At 48.2% G+C, this 19591-nt stretch overlaps 6 protein-coding genes and 1 non-coding gene across 7 annotated transcripts; 3 read left to right on the top strand and 4 right to left on the bottom strand.

The window, feature by feature from the left end:
* Window positions 1–93: 93 nt before the first annotated feature.
* BDV37DRAFT_271292 (aminoglycoside phosphotransferase family protein) lies at window positions 94–971 on the bottom strand (the record flags this gene model as incomplete). The annotated part of the gene is made up of 3 exons (XM_032084700.1): window positions 94–405; window positions 446–693; window positions 794–971. 3 exons carry the CDS (start codon window positions 969–971, stop codon window positions 94–96), a joined length of 738 nt encoding a protein of 245 aa, XP_031941958.1.
* Window positions 972–5557: 4586 nt separating this feature from the next.
* Window positions 5558–5646, bottom strand: BDV37DRAFT_t104. The gene has a single exon. It is a non-coding gene; the product is annotated as a tRNA-Asp (tRNA).
* Window positions 5647–7582: 1936 nt separating this feature from the next.
* On the top strand, window positions 7583–11352 carry BDV37DRAFT_293724 (LIM domain-binding protein). The gene is made up of 5 exons (XM_032089482.1): window positions 7583–8505; window positions 8625–9550; window positions 9611–9898; window positions 9952–10218; window positions 10275–11352. Exons 1-5 carry the CDS (start codon window positions 8199–8201, stop codon window positions 10809–10811), a joined length of 2325 nt encoding a protein of 774 aa, XP_031941957.1. The 5' UTR covers window positions 7583–8198; the 3' UTR covers window positions 10812–11352.
* A 512-nt stretch (window positions 11353–11864) lies between these two features.
* On the top strand, window positions 11865–13176 carry BDV37DRAFT_108234 (urease accessory protein UreG). Its single transcript, XM_032078313.1, has 3 exons — window positions 11865–12152; window positions 12247–12345; window positions 12487–13176. Exons 1-3 carry the CDS (start codon window positions 11980–11982, stop codon window positions 13028–13030), a joined length of 816 nt encoding a protein of 271 aa, XP_031941956.1. The 5' UTR covers window positions 11865–11979; the 3' UTR covers window positions 13031–13176.
* BDV37DRAFT_108206 (WDR46/Utp7 family protein) lies at window positions 13121–15219 on the bottom strand. The gene is made up of 2 exons (XM_032078312.1): window positions 14355–15219; window positions 13121–14296 (listed from the first exon to the last, which is right to left on the bottom strand). The coding sequence occupies exons 1-2, from the start codon at window positions 14988–14990 to the stop codon at window positions 13322–13324; spliced, it is 1611 nt and encodes a 536-aa protein (XP_031941955.1). The 5' UTR covers window positions 14991–15219; the 3' UTR covers window positions 13121–13321.
* A 1-nt stretch (window position 15220) lies between these two features.
* On the top strand, window positions 15221–18591 carry BDV37DRAFT_108237 (small subunit rRNA maturation protein TSR1). Its single transcript, XM_032078314.1, has 3 exons — window positions 15221–15481; window positions 15551–16020; window positions 16074–18591. The coding sequence occupies exons 1-3, from the start codon at window positions 15388–15390 to the stop codon at window positions 17892–17894; spliced, it is 2385 nt and encodes a 794-aa protein (XP_031941954.1). The 5' UTR covers window positions 15221–15387; the 3' UTR covers window positions 17895–18591.
* sec17 (alpha-soluble NSF attachment protein SEC17) lies at window positions 18101–19589 on the bottom strand. The gene is made up of 5 exons (XM_032078311.1): window positions 19456–19589; window positions 19268–19391; window positions 18881–19187; window positions 18646–18820; window positions 18101–18591 (listed from the first exon to the last, which is right to left on the bottom strand). Exons 1-5 carry the CDS (start codon window positions 19486–19488, stop codon window positions 18352–18354), a joined length of 879 nt encoding a protein of 292 aa, XP_031941953.1. The 5' UTR covers window positions 19489–19589; the 3' UTR covers window positions 18101–18351.
* Window positions 19590–19591: the final 2 nt, after the last annotated feature.

Raw genomic sequence — 19591 nt, 5'->3', positions numbered from 1 at the left:
ACTGTTTTACTACCTTCAGGATTTTTTTTTTTTTTTCGAGAATACCAAAATATGAGAAGCTATAGAAGAAGTCCAAATACAAGTCAATAGTTCTTAGTCAGCAGATAGACTTTCCAACACTTGTTGGCCCTTTTCATCCAAGTTCGGGAACTTTCGTAACTGACAGAGATCCATCCAGAAGTCTTTCGCATCACGATGTCCGTCACCATGTGCCTCCATACGCTGTTGTAGCAACCTTTTCCACTCAGCATCATCCTCAGTCCATCCCCACGAAGCCGAGACGTATTCATACCATACAGGGTAGTAGGCGGCAAATTCCCAATCGAGTATTCCGACCAACGCCCCGTCTCTAACGATAAGGTTGCCCAGATTGAGATCACAGTGGGTGAGAACATAGGGTTCACACTTCGGTAAACGCTTCTTCAAATTCTCCAACACTTCTTACCGGTGGATGACGAAGCATAATAGTAATCGCATTCCAAAGTTCGAGGTCAGAGTGGAAACGTCCATGGGGCGCACGGTCCGGAAAGAGTAGCGCTGGCTCACATGGGCCATGATCAACTGTTTGTATTGACTCCGACGTAAGGGACCGTAGCTTCTTGCGGACTTGGACAACTTGGTCTGCGATAGCTGTCTTCTGGGACTCTGATAGTGTAGGCCACGCTTGTTCGAGTGTTTTTCCCTTTATTCGTTCTTGGAGCACAAAATACCGCCCGTCGCTATCAACCCAGTCACGTATAAGTTTTGGAGCAGGGATATCAGGGTACTTCAAAATGTGATCCAGCGTTTTCACTTCTTTTTTTTGGGCCCTCATCAGGGCGCTCTTTCAGGATTATGTCTGACCCAATTGACCAGACTCCGCGTCGGCTCGCGCCATAGAAGAGTTTGACATGGCTCGAATAACAACATTGCTCCTGCTGTTCCAATGTCCAACCACAGGCAACGCAGCCCTTGGCCGGGTCCTCCTCCATAATGAAAATGGGCGAAGAAGAGGATGAAATCCCTCTGTCTGCTCAGATGGAGTCAATATTTACGAATTTAAGGGACAGCTCACCGCTCACGTAAGGCTCCTCAATTAGGATTGAATGTATAGCAGATAGATATTTTAGAAAGTTGCATAATCCTGAAAAGGGGAACCTACCAGTTATTGGCCTGATGTCGTGCTCTATCCTCTGAATTGACAGAAAAGGAACTTTGTACAACTCTGAAGGCAGGGAAGATTGTGTACTCGAGACGGGCTGTTTCCTATTAGTTGGCAAAAGCCGCGTCCCGTGAATCGCTGCCCGACACATTTGGTACTGCGATCCAAAAGTCATAAATCTACAGGTTCTGAAACTCTCTGTTTATGCACGCGTGCAGAAGTTTGCCATTCACAGGTCCCCAAAATTACTTCTCATTGGTTGGCAGTAGAAGTGACGGACTGTACGGGCAGTACATTCCTTTATCTAAAGTAAGCCTCATATCGTTCAATTTACCTCTATTCTACAAGCCGTTCTACCGTATAAGTAGGCGCCCTCAACCCAGAAATGCAAGAGGCATTCACATTTTCTTAAATATGCCAAGCAATACTACTCAAGTACATATTGAACAAACCTCCATATCGAAGATAAAGTGCCCAAAGTGTGAAAAATGTGGTGCAGAGGTCCCAGGATCTCAGTGACGTAACGAATCCTTCCCGATATACTCTACTTCATAGAAGCTGATGTTTATAGCAGTTCCTGGACCTTGGTGGGCACCTAAGGCTGTTCCACGCACGATCGATACCTATCTACCTAGCTGGCTTTTAGGGTATGGTGCCGATAGAAAGAGATATCGGGGCTATTACCGAGCAGTCGCTCATTTACTTCCAGTCAACTATAAGTTGTTGATTACTTTTGTTCTTGGAATATTTTATCATATAGTTCATTCATGCCAGCAACAGACAACAGTAACAAATTGCGGTCATAAGGACCTGATACCAATTTGTATTTTTTACTGAAGTTAGAAACTATTTGTGAATTCGGTATTTGCTACATAGCGGTCAGGTGGAAAGATATGTTATATAGACAGCCGGACCAAGTCGGGCATCAATCGCCTATTTTAATCGCCAGAATTCTAATATCCTAATACTCCTTATAACTATCTCAAACACCATTACGGACTAGCCATTTCATTTTCATGTTTATCGAATTATCCCGCTTACACAAGAAGACCTTACTCAATCGGTTGAAGATATTATCAGGCTGCGTGGGTGGGGGTAACAACGATTCTCTTCATAATGACTGTCAAACAAAGGTAGAGAGTCTTGACCGTGGCAATCATGCAAATCCCGAAGAGTCTCTGCAATTGTTTCATCCGGCTCCCGCTTTCTGAAAATTGTGGGCTGTCTTTTCGATAGCCGAAGGACGTAGACAGGAACTATTGTCTTGCATTCATGAGCAGTTTCATAGTTATAATCGTTATTATTGAGGTTGAGTACAAAATAGGAGTGTTTTCCGCGGTAGATTGTGGTAGCGATAAAAAGAGTTGTATTGTATGGATGGTGTTTTTTTGAGGCATTCCTCGGTCTCTGAAACTAATGGATATATGGATGCTAAATAATCTTCGGGTCAAGAATACTAGTTGGAGTATCACCGAGTATTCGTATTGTGGCTGAACCGACATTGACGTCTTGTAAAAATTTAGAAAGGACCACCCGGATTTGGCGAATGATATACTCGCGAATCTCTTGGGTTGAGCCGTTCATGGTGGGTGTGATGAGAGAGTGAACATTGATGGCCTTCTATCTGAGATACCTGGATGGAGGGAGGCATTTAAAGGGATGCCCATACCCTTCGACAGAAGGGTTAATAATTGTCCGTGTCCCCCAGGCAACCTACGCACTGTGATGCCAAGCGGCAGTGAACTTTAGAGGATATATGCCTGGGTTTAGATGTGACTAGGGTCAATAATCTGGAAAGGAACTGAGCGATGTGCTGGCCAGTTTTCCAATTGCACTAATGACAAGATTAGATTTCTTCGGATGGTACTAGTAGTCAATGGAAGAAGGAGGAGTGACTATATCCTAGGAATATAGATGCAATGAAGGGCTGGTTATCCATGGCTTTGTATACGATATTAATAGCCACCCTCCTTGGTGTTTGGTTATTGGTATATCTACCCTTCAAGATGTGGTTATATAGGCCATAATAAGGTCATGGACGATTCACAATGGCGACTGTCTGTCAAGGTGGTCATAGTGGCTCTAGAAACTATATGGAGTATCTGCCTCCTCTGGGATGAATGCCGTCTGTGGCTTTTAACAGCTTTTTCGAGATCTTTATCATTTTTGGACAGATAAGGTGACAAAGGCTGTTGAGGGATATAGCGAGAAGGTTTATGATTAGCTGCGCTGTGACGAATGATCTCGGGCCCCTCTATTTGCAATGGGTCTCTTGGCCCTTATTTCTTTTGATTGAATAGGTTTTTCTAGATTGCAGTGGTCGTTCTAGTAGTGGAGTTACGGTTTCTGATTGTGAACTGTATCCACCACGTTGGTGCACTCTCAGTTGCTCATAGTTCCGCGATGGTGATCCGACTGTGATTAACAGAGGAGTTCAAGAGTATAAAAGAATAAGGTAATATCGAAGAATCTTGTTGTTGTTCGAGTTTCAGCACGTAGAAGACGGATTTTATACCAAGTGCCATATGCAACCAGTTACTAAGATAATCTTAGTTAGTACCAGGACTGAATACTCGATATTTTACCCAGGATGAGATATTTTGCTATTGTTTCATCTTTATGTATACGACTTAAGTTAATATAGAAATTAGTGGGTATGTTAGAGATGCACACACTCCAACTACTATTTGTAGCGTTTTGTGGAATCAATATTCTGCTTGTCGACGGTTTCTTTGTCTGTTAAGCTTATTCACCCGCAGCACAGAGGGCGAGATTTGGAAAAATAGATAATGTATAGTAGTACAAGACTTTATAAGTGGGATAACTCAAGTAGAGGACAGAGAACTGAGATGGTGTGGTAATGAGTGCTGGAGGTGTTAGAATCTTTGTTATATAGTCAACGGTAAGAGTATGTATAATAATAAATCCAGCCATGCTAATTGATACAGTCACTGGATATTGTAGTTAATATACCAACTATCAGAAAAGCTAGATTACCTATATCACTGAGGTGAATATTTAGCCATTGCTGGCCGGCAGATAGTACGAATAAAGAATATTCGCACGATTTATTATGGCTTAACATGTCTGGGGTGGGAATACTATCAGAATTATAAAGATGTACGACGGTATGCGCTATGTTTTTGTTGTACTATGTATGCCCCATGACAGGCTGTACAATTGTGTTAATTCGATTAACAAGTTTCAAGAGTTCGATGAAAGGTTAATGATATGGTGCAGTCCACTCCCATTCTACCTGAAATTGCTATAATCTACGCCCAGAGATAATGTATTAGAATAGTAAGTAGTAATTGCTCGAAAATGTATGTCTGCCTTCCCTGGGGATTTATTTGATAGTATTGAACTCTCTACTTGTTTAGAACAGGCAAGAGGCTCTATACTAGCAGTCGATGTGATAATGGGTAGATCATCACTTGATTAAAATTCTACCCAGGATTTTGAGATGTCCCCCAATTGCCCTCCTATGCCCTTGCTGAGTTGGTCTTGTCGCTACCTCTCGCCTGAAATCTAATCTTCCTAGGCATACTTTTTCCTTGAAAGTATAGAAACCTAGGGGCGAATTATAAACAAGTATCTTATCTCATAGAGCACTACACTGGGCCCATAACGGTTTACTAAACAGTGTAAGAAGATCTATGAACTGTGTATGTTCCCTTCTTAACAAGAATCGTAGGGGCACTGTAGAAGGAGAAGTCCTGGATGTAGGGTAGCACTAAGCACGCCTGGGCCGTGTACTGCAGTAAAAGGCATATATGCATCGAATTTGAATCGATACTATAGTTCTATCTAGCAGGCCAGCAGCTCGGCATCGTATGTAGCGGATATCTGAAGAATATTGCGTATTTATATAGAAGGTAATATAACAATGGGACTAAAAGGTAATCGTTTAACCTACGCAGAAATAATGAAAGATAACGCAGCGTTTTTTACATGAGGTGACACCGCCAGAAGCCTACAAGAAGAAGGTCAGTCTCGGGGCCGTAGCCCTGCCCTTGATACGACAGAAACTCCCTCTGTTAGAATATATCCTCATAGGTAACAGTCATGAATATGAATAATAGAAAGAGGAAATACTGACAGGCGCATATCAAAATATATCGCTGACACTTATACTAGAAAATCCCGACTACAGCTTCTATAATCGAGTGTTCTAGTTTTGAATACACGCCGTACAGTTCCTTGAGAAGGATGGAAATATATAGAAACGCTCTACATACCTTAATTCTCAATAGGCACCTTAGGGTTGCGAATTATCGGGTCTGTTCAGCATCGGAGCAACAATCAAGATGAGAGTGGCCGAGCACCTAAATTTCACTTTGGATTCAGTAAGTCGAGATAGGAGGAAAAAGTGAGGAAGAATAGGAGTTATAGAAATAACTAAGGCAAAAAAGAAATCTCCCCGACTGGGAGTCGAACCCAGGTCTCCCGCGCTTGTTCCTGTATGGGATGACAAGCGGAAATCATGACCGTTAGACCATCGAGGATTTGTATTGTTTTATTGCTCTATTTTTAAAATTATAAGTCAAGAAGCATTATTGTGTCAAAAACCCAAGTGTCTCATCTACCCAAGTCCCTAAAACTTCCTCGCCTTCGATTCTGTATGCCCAAGAGACCGTGTAATTTCCTAAACGTTTCATATATTCCGTAGGAGATAGGTGAGATGGTTGCTTGGTGGAATATACTGGGCATTCTCGTTGTTCACGGTGTTGAAACAAAGCCCTTGGGAGAAAGAGCCGGGGTGATCTACAAGATCTACAGTAACGCCTCCTACCCCCGGCCTTAATAGTCTTTAGATTATCAGGGATTATTGGAGAATACAATAAAGTGCCCTTCAATCGCCCTTTCTCCTAATGTCATTCCCATTTAGTCGGTAATGCTTCTGGGTTCATGTAATGATCATTAGTGTAGATATTAAATACACCTTATGCTTCGGCCCTCTGTCCTCGGTCCTCTGTACACAGTATTTCACAATATTTATACCAGGGGTTTTATAGTTATGTTAGGATATGAAATATTTAGCTAATCGATCCTTCCGGCCCATCCTGTCCCGTCCTTGAGGCACAATGGTAAGTCCTAATAACATCGTAATCATATATACCTGTGACAGGCGTGTTTTGCTCGACTTTTGAACATCTTAAAATTTACGGAAATGCGTAAAGCAGCAACAGCCAGCTCAGCCAGGCTGTATCAGTGGTAACAGCCCCAAACTTATGTCTGTTCTATTATATCTCTTGCTCCTGTCAAAGTTTTAAGTCTCGGCGGTTCTCTTTGTTTCGGCCTGCAATTCCAATATTTGTTACACTTATGTGAATTTGTTATCATGTCGACTAGGTATATTCGGAAGGAGATGAAGTTCTAGCCCCAAAAGAATTATTCGTGGACTTTTTCAGAGGTAATAATGTGCAGTACCTTGATGTGCCAACTCTACTGCGGTCTGCCAAAATTTTAAAGTCTACTAGGGCTATGGACCGGGCATCTGGTAATGGTCAATTGATCCCTAAAGAAATCTTGCATTGTTCAAAGTATTCTCAGCTATTCTAGAATATTGCTCTTTATGGCCTAGCACGATGAAAATTAAGAATGGACCTGTATTCTGCTCAAAAACCGTTAGTGAACAGTGCACATCAAATCAATGAAGCGATGTATAGTATATGATGAATCTCAGACAAAATATACTGGCAAGTAGCAGACCAACCGGGAAAGGAAGGTCCGAATGTCTCGTCAGGGGCGATTCAGAGATAGTAAAGAAGAAAGGTGTGTTTTGTCATCTTCGAAGAAGGGGAGAAAGAGTGGGAGAGGAAGACTGAGGAGACTGACCTTCATTATACCGCGCAAGGATCAGCTAATATGACCTGATCTTTGTTTTGTTAGTCGAGTTGTGGTACGATTGACCGTTGTGAAAGGTGAGCAAAATCCGTGATCATTGGCCACGTCAGACATGACAGTGCAATCGTTGCATGTGCTCAGACATTCTCGAACAAAGCATGCGGTTGACCCGTAACTTGTTCTAAACCTTGTCGAAAGAAATTTGAGAGGTAGAAGAATAGGAGAAGAAGAGAAAAAAAAAATTCGCGCAGAAGAAACCGCGACAAAGAAATAGAAAAAAAAAAAAAATAAGAGGAGGCAAAAAAGTTTTTCCCGCGGCGGATCATCTCACGTGAGACCTTCCTGGAGAGGACTAGCGTTTCGCATGATTCGCGCCGGACGATTGGATTGAGAATCGAAGAAAAGCCTCAGGGCCAGCAGATCTGCCCATGAATCTCTGACCCTTTTTCCTGCTTTTTTCGCCTCTCGCTTTCTTTCTTCTGATTTTTTGTTTTTTTTTCTTGTTCCCCCGTAGCCTAGTTCTTGCCTTGATCCACTCACGGCAGTTGGGCTCCGTCGTTATTCCAGGTCAACTCGTGGCGGTGTTTGCGTGCCCACCGTATTGGATTTTCTTGGGTGAGGGATTGAAACTGGCGATCGCGACAGGTGCCGTCTGCTCTTTCGTTGGCCCTTTAGCCCCTCCACACCTCCGGCCTCCCTAAACCCATTTCCACTTATCTATCTTCCTACCCGTGTCTTCCCTTTCCACACCCGTTGTCCCAACTTTCCCACCCTCCCCCGACCGCCCCCGACAACTAACATTGACCATTTTTAGGGGTCGACCGATCTGGCGGGCAGAGGTGATTAGGTCGGGTTCGATCCATGCTCCTGCGCTCGTCTGGCTCTGGACGATACCAGACGCAGGCTCAGTCACCCGTCAGTTGCGTCTTGGCCTCCGCTCCGACGCTAAAAGCGGCCTGTTGTGCCTCCACGTCAAGCGCGCTTTGCTTCGAGTCCGACGCTCGCCTTCACCAACTGTCGATATTTTGACAATCTTTAATTATTATTTTCTGCATTCCCTCCTTTTATCTTAATACCTCTCCCTTCTCAATCTCGAGCTTGCTCTCTAGAACATTCTTTTTCCCGCCTCCCCTCCCCCTTGGCCGTCTCTCGCTTTCCCCTGTCCATCGATTTCTAGGAGTCCCGTTATCGGCGACTTCGTTGTACAGCGATGATGATGGCGCAGCCATTTCCTGCCCATCAGGGGATCCCGCAGCATCCCGGTATCCCCCCGGGTCACCCATTGGCCCCTGGTCAGCACCCAAATGCTCATCCCGGTGCCGGAATGGTACAGCAAGTACATCCCGGAGTATCAGCTCCGGGAGGTCCTCAGGTCACTCAGGGCGGACCAATGATGGGTGGGATGCCACCAGGCGCTGGAACGACCGCTCCTGGCGGTCCTGTACAAGCTCATGCTCTCTCTCATCTGAATCCAGCGCAGGCGCACCTGTTCCAGCAACCACACTTTGCGCAACAGTGTAGGTTTTTATCTCTTCTTTTTTTGCCTTAACCTCGTACCCCCGATTTTCCCGAACAAGGCCCGGCAAAACGCCACGATAATGATTGACGGCTAATGACATGTGTTTTTACTCTGCAGTTGCCAATAACCCTCAACTCATGCATCAACAGCAGCAGCAACAACTCTTGAGACAGCGGATGCTCTTTCAGCAACAACAGCAACAACAACAGCAACAGCATGGTGGGCTTCCCGTATCAATGCCGAATGGTACGCAGGCATTGAATGCCGCTCAGCTGGCAGCCATGCAGAATCCTGGGATGCGTCCGGTCATCTCCCAAATGCAACTGCAGCAGATGCCTCATGGACAGCCGCAGAATATACAACAACAGCAGCATTTCCTGGCTATGCAAGCTCAACAAGCTCAACAAGCTCAACAGGCCCAACAGGCCCAGCAAGCTCAACAAGCACATCAGGCCCAGCAAGTGCAACAGCAGACGCCGCAACCAGGCCAGCAGACTCCACAGCAGCGTCCTGCTCCTCAACCTCAAAATGTACATGATGCCCAAAGTGTCACCCCTCAGCCGCAGCCGATGCCGCCGCCGCATCAGGGAAGTGCCACCCCGCAACCCACCCCTCAACAACACCCACCTGCGTCTCAGCCGCCACAACAGCCTGCCGTTCAGCAGCCACAGCCAACGCCCAATCCACCACCACAGCAATTACCGCAGTCCCAGCAACCGGGTCAGCAGGGTCAGCAAGGCCAGCAGCAACAGCAACAGCCCCAACAACAACAAGCGCAGCAACAGCCACAGCAACCACCGCAACCACAGCAGCCCCAGTCGCAGCCCCAGCCCCAGCCTCAGCAGGGTCAGCAGGGTCAACAACAGGGTCAGCAACAACAGCCACAGGGTCAGCAGCAGCAGGGACCGCCGATGACAGCCCAGGAGGCTCAATTGAAGGCGCAGCAACAGCAAAATGCGATGATGATGCAGCAGCGGATGAACATGAAAGGGGCGACGATACTATGTCTTAATACATTTGCGGAACAGCTCAGTAATTTCACGGTGTGTGCTACTTGCATGCTTAGATTACAGCTCTGAAAAGCCAATGCTAACTGTTCACAGAGTCGCGGTGAGGCGCACGACTTGTTATACTGGCAGTCTTTCGTGGACAAATTCTATTCGCCCTCTGGCGTTTTGCGACAAGGAGTATGGAATCCACAGACCGGCTCTAAACAGTTCGAGATCGCAACGCCTGCACTAGCACGCTACTACCTAACCCAATTCACAAGCGGAATTCGTCACATTCAAATGATTGTTGAAAATGCACGGGAGAGGGACTCGCCAAATGGGGGTCATATCGTCGAAAGTCCAAAAACCTCGTTCATTTATTGGTTTGTCAATGACACACAGGTGTGCTCCTCCACGCAAAGACCATCGTAGCTGGGTCGCTAACTTAGAAATAGATTTTTAGCAGCGGGAGATTGAGGGCGCACTTCGATATGAACAACAAGATTGAAATGCTTGATATCGATGTTCAGAATTATACTGAGTATCTCCCTCGCAGCCAATTGCAAGCATTGGAGGCTGCCGACCAAAAACAAAGCCCGAAAGTCTCTAAGAATATGGGCAAGCGGGCTCAACAGAAACAGGTTCAACAGCCTGCCTTTACCTTGCCCGAGTCTATGGTGACCGCCAATGGTGTACCTTTCGCTGTAATGAGCTTCTTGGAGGTAAGTCTTTAGGAGTGGTCTCTATGATGATATAGCTAATCACAAATGCGCCGTAGGTCGCCGAAACAATATCTCAAATGCAGTTGTTATTCCAATTCTCTCAGCAGAACCCTCAACTTTCGGCCCCTGAGGCGCTGCGCAACCTCGTTAATAGCCTGCCAACCCAAACACCCACTCCCGGGTTTATGCCAGCCCCGATGAATCCTGCTATGCAGCCTGGGCAGAACCAGCGCGGCCCCAATATGAATGGACCCAACCAGTTTGCTTCTCCAGCAATGGCACACCTTGGTCTGCCGGGTGCGCAAGGGTCGCCTCATCTTGGCGGTTCGGCTCATCCAAGTCCGGCACAGAGCCATCTTGCCGGCCCTCCAGGTATGGTGCCACAGGGCCAAATGCAACCTAATGTCGGCCAGGGCACGAGCGCTAGTGCTAGCCCAAATGTTAGTCATAAACGACGCCGGGCAAGTACGGTCAAGATGGAAAACGATGACACCGGCGCTCCGGAGGTCAACGGCACCGCTGCCCCGGGACCAAAGACGGTTAAAGCCAGTCCCCGAGTGGGTGGTAAAAGGCAGAAAGGCACTGCTAATTAGAGGAGTTATTACCATGGGCTTTGTTCGCATTTTGTTTTTCTTGACATTTTCATTTTTCTCAAGAGACGGGGAACTGGCGTACCGTTTTTGGATACCTTTGCGATGCTGATCTTCTCTTTTTTTTTATGGGGCCTCTATCCTCTGAACATATCGGATTATCGTTGTCATTGCAATTATGCGCGGTCCTTTGTCGGTGTAGTGTGATGGATACGGTATGGCTGTTGCGATCTCGGTTCACGGTGCGAGGTACCGGCCTCCTTGAAGTCCATATCGCCTACTACGAATCGTTCCCGCCGTACACGATCCGCTTTATTGCCTGTGGTTTGTTTGCTCGGAGTTCATGTCCTGTGACTTTGCTCTGCCTCTGTACCTTGCGGAGGTGATGTTGCGAGACGTTGAGCTCGATTCCCAATAGCGTTACTGGTCATTTTCTACCATTCGGACCGCTCTATTGATATCCATGTCTTTCCATTGGCGATTGATGTGTCTGGCGTTGGGCTTCTGTTCTCTGGAAATAATTCTTGCTGCTTGCTATTTCGTCTGTGCTGTACGTTGACACTGCATACCGCGCCGTTTGGGAATGTACCTGAAGAGATAATGTAGTTATGGCTCTATTGATTGATTGATTGATTGACTGGTTTCATTTTGGTTAGTGCTTTATTTCTGGAACTTTTAGACGAGGTGATCGGACACAAAACATGGTTTATTGGTTCATACCTAAGTACGTACTACAACTTACTACTGGGGAGCTACTGGCCAAGATCTTCGGCGGATCTAACAGTACATTGGGGACGGTTGGATTGCGGAGCCCTCCATTTAGTACTCATTTCAACCCGCCCGGATCCAACCTTATCAAATCCCATGACATATCGGTTCATGTCAGCATGGGTCCAATCGGAATGCAACCTCGCTTAGAAGAAAATCCTCATGAAGAGTAGTACTAGTAGTAGTACCCTAGATAGGTAGGAAAGAATTGATGGTGGCTTCGGCAGTCTCCGCTTGTTCGGCGAACGAATGAATGCCGTCCATGGCCGAGAACAACTTTAAATCAATGATGATGCCCCTCCTTAGCTAGTATAACTACCCCTCCACACCCAATTCACCACCATCCTACTATATACTACCCCATCTATCTATAACACCCTTCCTCACAACACTCCCCCCACAAATGTCGCATTCTCACTCCCATGATCAAGGCATTAGCCACTCCCACGATGACTTCGGTGGTCACGGTCACTCCCACGAGATCCTCGACGGTCCCGGTTCCTATCTGAACCGTGAAATGCCACTGATCGAGGGCCGCGACTGGAGAGATCGCGCCTTCACCATCGGTATCGGCGGGTACGTCTTCAGCAAACGCATATTCAATTGAACAAACAAAAAAAAAAAGACAAAACCAGAATTCCAATTCAAACACTAACAACACCACAAACAGACCCGTCGGATCCGGCAAAACAGCCCTCATGCTCGCATTATGCCGAGCTCTCCGAGACGAATATAACATCGCAGCAGTGACCAACGACATTTTCACCCGGTAAACACCTCCAACCATCCCAGAAAAAAAAAAAAAAAAAAAAAAAAAACAAAAAAAAAAAAAAAAAAAAAAAAAAAAAAAAAAAAAAGGATAAAGACAAAAATAAAAATGACTAACACTGAGACTCTACCCCCGCAACAGGGAAGATGCCGAATTCCTCAACCGCCACAAAGCCCTCGCGTCCAAGCGCATCCGCGCCATCGAAACGGGTGGCTGCCCGCATGCCGCCGTGCGTGAGGACATCAGTGCGAACCTCCTTGCGCTGCAATCTCTCCACAAGCAGTTCCAAACCGATCTCCTCCTGATCGAGTCGGGCGGTGATAACCTCGCGGCCAACTACTCGCGCGAGCTGGCTGACTTCATCATCTACGTTATTGATGTCGCGGGTGGTGATAAGGTGCCCCGCAAGGGTGGACCGGGCATTACCGGGTCGGATCTGTTGGTGGTGAACAAGTGTGATTTGGCGCATATCGTTGGGGCTGACCTCGGGGTTATGGAGAGGGATGCGGCGAAGATGAGGGAGGGAGGTCCGACTGTGTTTGCCGAGGTGAAGAATGGGAAGGGGATGCAGCATATCATTAACCTGATCATTAGTGCGTGGAAGGGAAGCGGTGCTTATGAGCTGAGCTTGGAGAGGTGGAATGCTGGTGCTACCCGGGGTTCTGGGAGTGTGGATGAACAGTAGATTATGATCTCTATGATTTCTCGCAAAAGATATGTTTGTAAATGTACAATTGCTGGTGGTCTATTCACTACACAGAAAAGGCGTAAGTTAGAAAGAAAACTTTTTGTTTTTTTTTGAAATCCCATATTCCACACACCCTTGACCAACGCCTCACAAATGCAGAGTTAATTCGTTCGTGAACAAAACCAATAAGAGCTATAGCTCTTACGAGAGCATCGGGTATATGAAAAGCTCCTGACGGAAAGAAGCAAAAAAGTAATATCCATGAATTCACCGGAAGCAGGGACCGAGCTAGATCTCCTTCTTGGCGAACCGGGCCAGTGCAGGGCCCAGATCCTCCCGCTCGGAACGGAGCTTGTCCCTTGCACGGGCTTGGTGCTCTTTGCGTAGCAGCTCGGCCTTGACCCGCTTGTCGTCGACGACGTTCCTGCGGCCCTTCTTCCGTAGGTACTTGCGCAGGGCGCTGTTGCGGCCGCGGCCGCGGTTCTTGAGCTTCTCCATGGCATCTTCGGGTCTGCGGTCGAGATCGCGCTCTTCGCGGTTCTTTTGATCGCTGATGGTGTCCAGCTTTCCGATGAAGGTGGGGTCCAGGGAGATCATGTCGGGCTGCAGCTTGTTGAGCAGACCCTGGACTTCGGCCTCCTGTCGCTGTCTCTTGTTCTCGTACGGGTTGGCCTCTAGAGCATCGAAGTTGGGTTCGCCGGCGCCGGGGACGATGATACTGGCGAAGCCCTGGTCGTGGGTCACGCCGAGCACATCCTCGAAGGGGCACCAGCGCATGTTCTCGATACGTTGGCCATCTCCACCCCAGGCCATGTACGGACTCTTGACCTTGCCTTGGTCGGCTGCGGCGGCGTCGAAGAGACCCCGCCATACGCTGACCTGAGTGCCCCAGCCAACGGCCGTCAAACCGCGGTCACTGATCGCAACGGAGGCGCCTGGTTGGTAGCACGAGTACGAATGCACTTCGCGGTACATGCGAATATCCCACACGTTCATCTTCATATCCTGGCCGGTCGAGACCATATACCGGCCCGATCTGTCCATCGCCATGGAGCGAACGGGGCCCCGGTGGACGAGGGCCTTCACCAGCGCCGTCTGGGAATTAGGAGACCATAAGCTAACGGTTCCGTTTTGGTGGCCGACATGGATGATAGCGTTCCACGGGTTCTGGGCTAACGATGTCGGAGCGCCCATACGGGTGGGCAGTTCGGCGACCATTTGTCCGGTAGAAGTATCGGTGTACTTGAGGTGGCCGCTCATTTGCTATGGTAAACATGATCGTTAGACAAGTTCTACTGACCCGGAGGGGACTGATACTCACAGCACTAGCGAGCAGAAAGTGGTATGGCAGGAATTCGAGGAAGAGCGGTTCAAGGTGTTTGCTGAGACAATGAATTTCCGTTCCAGCTTGATCGTAGATGTAGACGTATTTCTTTTGGGCCACGGCGAAGAACTGGTTATTGTGCAGCCACCGAGCGTCCCGAACCGTCTCTCCCAGATTGAGCTCGCATCCTAGTCGTCCTGCACGCCAGTCCATCGTCGCAACATGTCCCTTCCGACCAGCCAACAGAAGGTCACGTCCGTTTCTCGTATAGTCTGCCCGGTAGGGTCCAAAGTCGTTCAGTCGCAATTCAAATCCCTTCTTAGCTGTCTCGATGCCAACGCCCTCTTTGATATCATCCTGTCGGACCTTATATGTCCGCTCCAGCTCTGTCTCGGGTTCGAGGAATCCGGCTTCGTGCTCCAAGAGAATCTCCGCATCCTTTGCCTTAAGCGCAGCTTGTTTGAACTTGTTCTCGACGGATCGGAGATTGGCGCGCAGCTTCTTGTCCCTCACGGTTTGCATCGGAATAGCCTTTCCTCGTCCATATTTTTTTTGCGCTTCAATGAGTGCTTTATTCTCTTTGCGTTTTTTGTTGGCCGGCGCGACGGCCTTGGTTGACGGAGTATCCGCCATCTGTGGGGAAATACAGAAGTGTGACAGCGAGGAAGAAAGGCAAATTAAAGAAAGCTAAAAAGTGAAAAAGACGAGCCCAATAATCCAAAGTGGAAAGGTAAGAAGAAAGGTGTTGGAGTAACGATCCGGAGGTTTTGCGGGTCTTTCGCAGGAAAATTCATGCCAAGCCTTTTTTTTCCTTTCGCTTGTCCACCACAGCGGGATTTTTTTTCTGCAAACTGACCGCTAGGCGATCTCATTGCCCACTGGGGACCTGCTGGGCCGTTTACTGTGTACCGGTTTATCATATTTCAGTTTCGCTTTCTATTTTACATTCTCTGTAAATAAATTCACACTGGAATCCCTCCCCTTCCGTTTCAAAGGGTCCAGCGGTGCCAATTCGGCGCCCACCCAAACGATGCAGCACCATCACCGTTCCACCACCAAAAGTTCCCACAAGCCATTCAAGACCAAACATGCGTCTAAGGGTGCGCTGAAGGAGAAGGCGAAGGGTATGATCAGGCCGCATTTTTTACTGTATTTTTTTTTATGGTCTAGAACCTATTGCTAATGTCTTGCAGGCAAAGTTGAACGAGGCGAGCGGGGCACGCGCAAGACCCCTCACCAACAACTTATGTCGAAGCTCGACCGGAGGAATCAAGCCCGCCAGAAGCAGCAGGTGAAGCACCAGGAGAAGGCCCAAGCAACCAGCATCTTCGCCGGTCAGAATGGTGCTCCCCGCCATGTCGCCGTTGTGCCACTCTCGGCGGACGTCGATGTTGCCGCTATCATACGGTCCCTGAATGAGAGCGTGGAGGTTTCTTGCGATGTCTCCCCCGATACCCTCTCCCGCGTGCGCATCGATCGCTTCCGGCAGAGTGTGCAATATATCCCCGCGAAGTATGATTTGATGAATGCCTTGGATGTGTGTCGTATGGCGGATTTTGTGGTCCTGGCTCTTTCGTCGGAGGTTGAGGTTCAGGAGCAAGGCGAACTTATCCTGCGCTCCATCGAGGGTCAGGGTATCTCTAACGTCCTTGCGGTCGTTCAGGTATGGGGCTTGGTCTGCTTCTTAGCGTTCGTGGTGCTGACTAGACTGTTTAGGGACTTGATAAGATCAACCCACCCAAGAAACGCCCACAGGTCGCCTCTTCCCTGAAGTCATTCATCAACCATTTCTTCCCATCAGTGGAGAAGGTTCTCTCTGTGGATTCCAGACAAGAATGTTCCAACGCCATCCGTTCTCTCTGTACCGCTACGCCCAAGGGTATCCGCTGGCGCGATGATCGTAGCTGGATGCTCATCGAAAATGTCGCCTGGCCCGAGGCCAACTCCGAAGTTGTGGATGATGTTGTCGTGACCGGTATTGTACGTGGAAGGGGATTGAAGGCTGATCGTTTAGTCCACATCCCCGGCTGGGGTGATTTCCAGATCGACTCAATCACAGCTGCCCCATTGCCGCAAGCACGAGGCAAACGTGACGATGCTATGAATGTTGACGAGAGCGAATCCTCTCAAGTTTTGGATACTCCCACTGAGGACATCGATGATCTGGCTGTTGTGGCGCCGGAGGAGATTGAAATGGAGGATGATGACATGGAAATTCCCGAGGAGGAACGGAAGGGTGTTTTGCTTGACGAACACCATTACTTCTCAGACGACGACTCTCACATCCCTTCCAAGCCCAAGAAACTACCCAAGGGTACATCAGAGTACCAATCTGCATGGTTCTTGGACGATGTTTCTGTTTCCGGATCAGACATGAGCGATGGTGAGGACGAGGAGATGGCTATGGACACAGCTGGAGCGCCAGAAGACGGTGTCTTCCCAGACAACCACGACGCGATGACGGAAGCCGGAGCTACCGAGTACCCCCAGTCAGAGATGTTTGCTGACCCATCACCCGAAGACGAGGAAAAAGAGCTGGAGGAATACCGGGCCAGCCGCAGAAAGGAAGCCAAGGAGGATTTGGAATTCCCCGATGAAATCGAACTTCACCCTAACGTTCTTGCCAGAGAACGTTTGGCACGCTTCAGAGGTCTAAAGAACTTCAAGACTAGTCCCTGGGAGACAAGGGAAGACCGACCCCACGAACCAGAGGACTGGCGCCGACTACTTCAGATTATTGACTACAAGGGTTCCAAGAACAGGACTGTCAGGGAGGCCCTTATCGGTGGAGTTAACCCTGGTATCCGTGTGGACGTACACCTCCGTGCCGTGTCCACGTCTCTTCGTAACAAGCCACAGCCGCTGTGCCTCTTCTCTCTCCTCCGCCACGAGCACAAGAACACCGTTGTTAACGTGAACATGACTTTGACCTCTAACATCGAAGAGCCACTGAAGTCCAAGGAAGAACTCATTGTCCAGTGCGGGCCCCGCCGTCTGGTCGTCAACCCTATCTTCTCCTCGAACGGCAACACCCCGAACAACGTGCACAAATTCGACCGCTTCCTCCACCCCGGCCGCAGTGCCATTGCAACATGGATTGGTCCCCTTACCTGGGGCGCCGTTCCTATTCTTGTTTTCAAGAACAAGTCCGTTCAAGACCCAGAGGTCATGGACGGTGACGACCAACCAGATGTCGAACAATTGGAACTCATCGCAACCGGCACAGTTGTGGCGCCCGATACGTCCCGTGTTGTCGCCAAGCGTGCCATCCTCACCGGCCACCCATACAAGATCCACAAGCGGGTCGTCACGGTACGCTACATGTTCTTCAACCCGGAGGACATCAACTGGTTCAAGGCCCTCCAGCTGTGGACCAGAAGAGGCCGCAGCGGTTTCATCAAGGAGAGTCTGGGTACCCACGGTTACTTCAAGGCTACCTTCGATGCCAAGATCAACCCTCAGGATTCGATCGGTATCAGCTTGTACAAGCGGGTCTTCCCTCGGAAGGCTCGCGCTCTCGAAGAGGTTACTGCTTAAGGGTTTCTTGTGTTTTTGCCGCTGGGATTTCGGAATTGACATGGGCGATTTCAAAGGGAAAGATGATATGATACCACAAAGTCGGTTGCATGAATTGACGATTCTCACCTCTTGAAAGATAGGGGTGTTTAAAAAAGCATTAGGATTTCATATAGATTTCAATAAGTAGATCAGGTCAAGCTTTAATGAGTTACGATCTTTCTTTTTCTAATATCCGGTTCTCTCGCATGGGTAATTGAATGAATTAGTAGCTCAGTAACACCCTTTCCGAAATAGCTGAAAATATGTATATTTACGAGCAAGCCCCAAATCCAAGACACGTAGTGCACCGTAAAACTGAGGTAATAACCGCGATAACAACGAACATCCAAACAAGTAGCGAGGGGCGCTACTTTTGAATTTATGTGGTGAGGTATGTGTGAAACTAAAACGCAAAAAGAGATATGGATATAACTATCTAAGAGAAATCCTCTGCCTGCTCCTCGATATTGCTCTTGATGCGGAGTAGTAGGGTTGTCTTCCACTTGTCCAACTTGCTCAGCTGATCGAACTGGAAGAGCTTGTCGGCGAAGGCCTCCTGGTCACCTTGTTCAATGGTCTGAACGAGGTCAATAAGCAACTGGTGCTCCCGTGTTGAGGCAAAAGTGTTATCAATATCACGGTAGTTCTCGAGGGCGCGGTTGGTGGCAACCAGATCCTAAACATGATTAGTAAATGTTGGATATATCAAGGAAACGGCCGGAACGCGTACATTAGTGGCCAAATGGCAGATTCCAGCCTTCAGGAAATAATCTTTAACGGACCACTTCATCAGGTTGTTGGAAATGGATGAACGGCCGATTCTCTCATAGTGTTCAATAGCTTTGTAATAGTCGCCTTCCAGGGCGGCCAAATCAGCAGCTTTGAGGTAGTGCTTGTTTGCAAGGCTAATCGGCCCAGAGAATTAGTAAGTGGCATTCTGGAAGAATGGGGGAAGAACGACATACGCTTCAGCGTTATCACTGTCGAACCACTCGGCAGCTTTCTCGTAGGCTTCCAGAGCCTTCTTCTGATCACCCAGTTCCACTTCATATACCTCTGCCAAGTACTGCTGTTGAGTGGCAGCACGGCGGAAGTTGCCTTTTAGTACGTAGTGTTGGATAGCGCTTGAGAGCACACGGGCGGCATCTTCAGGGTCCGACTTGCGGTAGACCTTGAAGGCCTCCTGCAACGAATTGGCAGCGTCGTCAGGCTCATTCAGACTCTGTGTTTGGATAGAGGCGGCCTTTTCAAATGCTAAACCAGCTTCCTTGTCTAAATTTCCACAAAGGCGCGGGTCAATATTTGTGCACGTCATAGCACCGAACGTTAAGCAGTGCGGGGGAGGGACATACTTTGCTTTTGGACTCGGAATGCATTTCCAGCTTGCGTGTACAAGTCTGCTGCGTTTTCGTATTTCTCTGTCCGTCCACCGAAGAAGCTGAAACCACTACCGGCGCCCTGCAGCGCTTTGTCTGCCTGTATGTGACCACGGGACATCAGTGATCGTCATTCCGGGGTAAGTAACGATGTTTGAACTTACTTTCTGGAGCAAAACACGAGGGTCTTGAGCCATGTTGGATAAGCTGTGTCGGCCCCAGCAACAAAGTAGGACAAATGCACTGGAAGTCGGTTTCCAGCCCTAGAGACTAAATTTTATCAGGAGGGGCTGTGACGTT

Source organism: Aspergillus pseudonomiae, assembly GCF_009193645.1.
Source record: "Aspergillus pseudonomiae strain CBS 119388 unplaced genomic scaffold BDV37scaffold_29, whole genome shotgun sequence".
NCBI lineage: Eukaryota > Fungi > Ascomycota > Eurotiomycetes > Eurotiales > Aspergillaceae > Aspergillus > Aspergillus pseudonomiae.
The sequence above is the reverse complement of the archived record's forward strand: the minus strand, read 5'-3'. Positions and strand labels throughout refer to the sequence as shown.

Bases quoted from the DNA above. Each gene is read 5' to 3' on its own strand.
- sec17 (XM_032078311.1), bottom strand. From the start codon at position 19,488: ATGGCTCAAGACCCTCGTGTTTTGCTCCAGAAA. The intron at 19,392-19,455 runs GTAAGTTCAAAC...GGTCACATACAG, and splicing joins CTCGTGTTTTGCTCCAGAAA to GCAGACAAAGCGCTGCAGGG. The intron at 19,188-19,267 runs GTATGTCCCTCC...GTGGAAATTTAG, and splicing joins ATTCCGAGTCCAAAAGCAAA to ACAAGGAAGCTGGTTTAGCA.
- BDV37DRAFT_293724 (XM_032089482.1), top strand. From the start codon at position 8,199: ATGATGATGGCGCAGCCATTTCCTGCCCATCAGGGGATCCCGCAGCAT. The intron at 9,551-9,610 runs GTGTGTGCTACT...AACTGTTCACAG, and splicing joins AACAGCTCAGTAATTTCACG to AGTCGCGGTGAGGCGCACGA. The intron at 9,899-9,951 runs GTGTGCTCCTCC...ACTTAGAAATAG, and splicing joins GGTTTGTCAATGACACACAG to ATTTTTAGCAGCGGGAGATT.
- BDV37DRAFT_108237 (XM_032078314.1), top strand. From the start codon at position 15,388: ATGCAGCACCATCACCGTTCCACCACCAAAAGTTCCCACAAGCCATTC. The intron at 15,482-15,550 runs GTATGATCAGGC...AATGTCTTGCAG, and splicing joins GCTGAAGGAGAAGGCGAAGG to GCAAAGTTGAACGAGGCGAG. The intron at 16,021-16,073 runs GTATGGGGCTTG...TAGACTGTTTAG, and splicing joins ACGTCCTTGCGGTCGTTCAG to GGACTTGATAAGATCAACCC.
- BDV37DRAFT_108206 (XM_032078312.1), bottom strand. From the start codon at position 14,990: ATGGCGGATACTCCGTCAACCAAGGCCGTCGCGCCGGCCAACAAAAAA. The intron at 14,297-14,354 runs GTGAGTATCAGT...TGTTTACCATAG, and splicing joins ACTTTCTGCTCGCTAGTGCT to CAAATGAGCGGCCACCTCAA.
- BDV37DRAFT_108234 (XM_032078313.1), top strand. From the start codon at position 11,980: ATGTCGCATTCTCACTCCCATGATCAAGGCATTAGCCACTCCCACGAT. The intron at 12,153-12,246 runs GTACGTCTTCAG...CACCACAAACAG, and splicing joins TTCACCATCGGTATCGGCGG to ACCCGTCGGATCCGGCAAAA. The intron at 12,346-12,486 runs GTAAACACCTCC...CCCCCGCAACAG, and splicing joins ACCAACGACATTTTCACCCG to GGAAGATGCCGAATTCCTCA.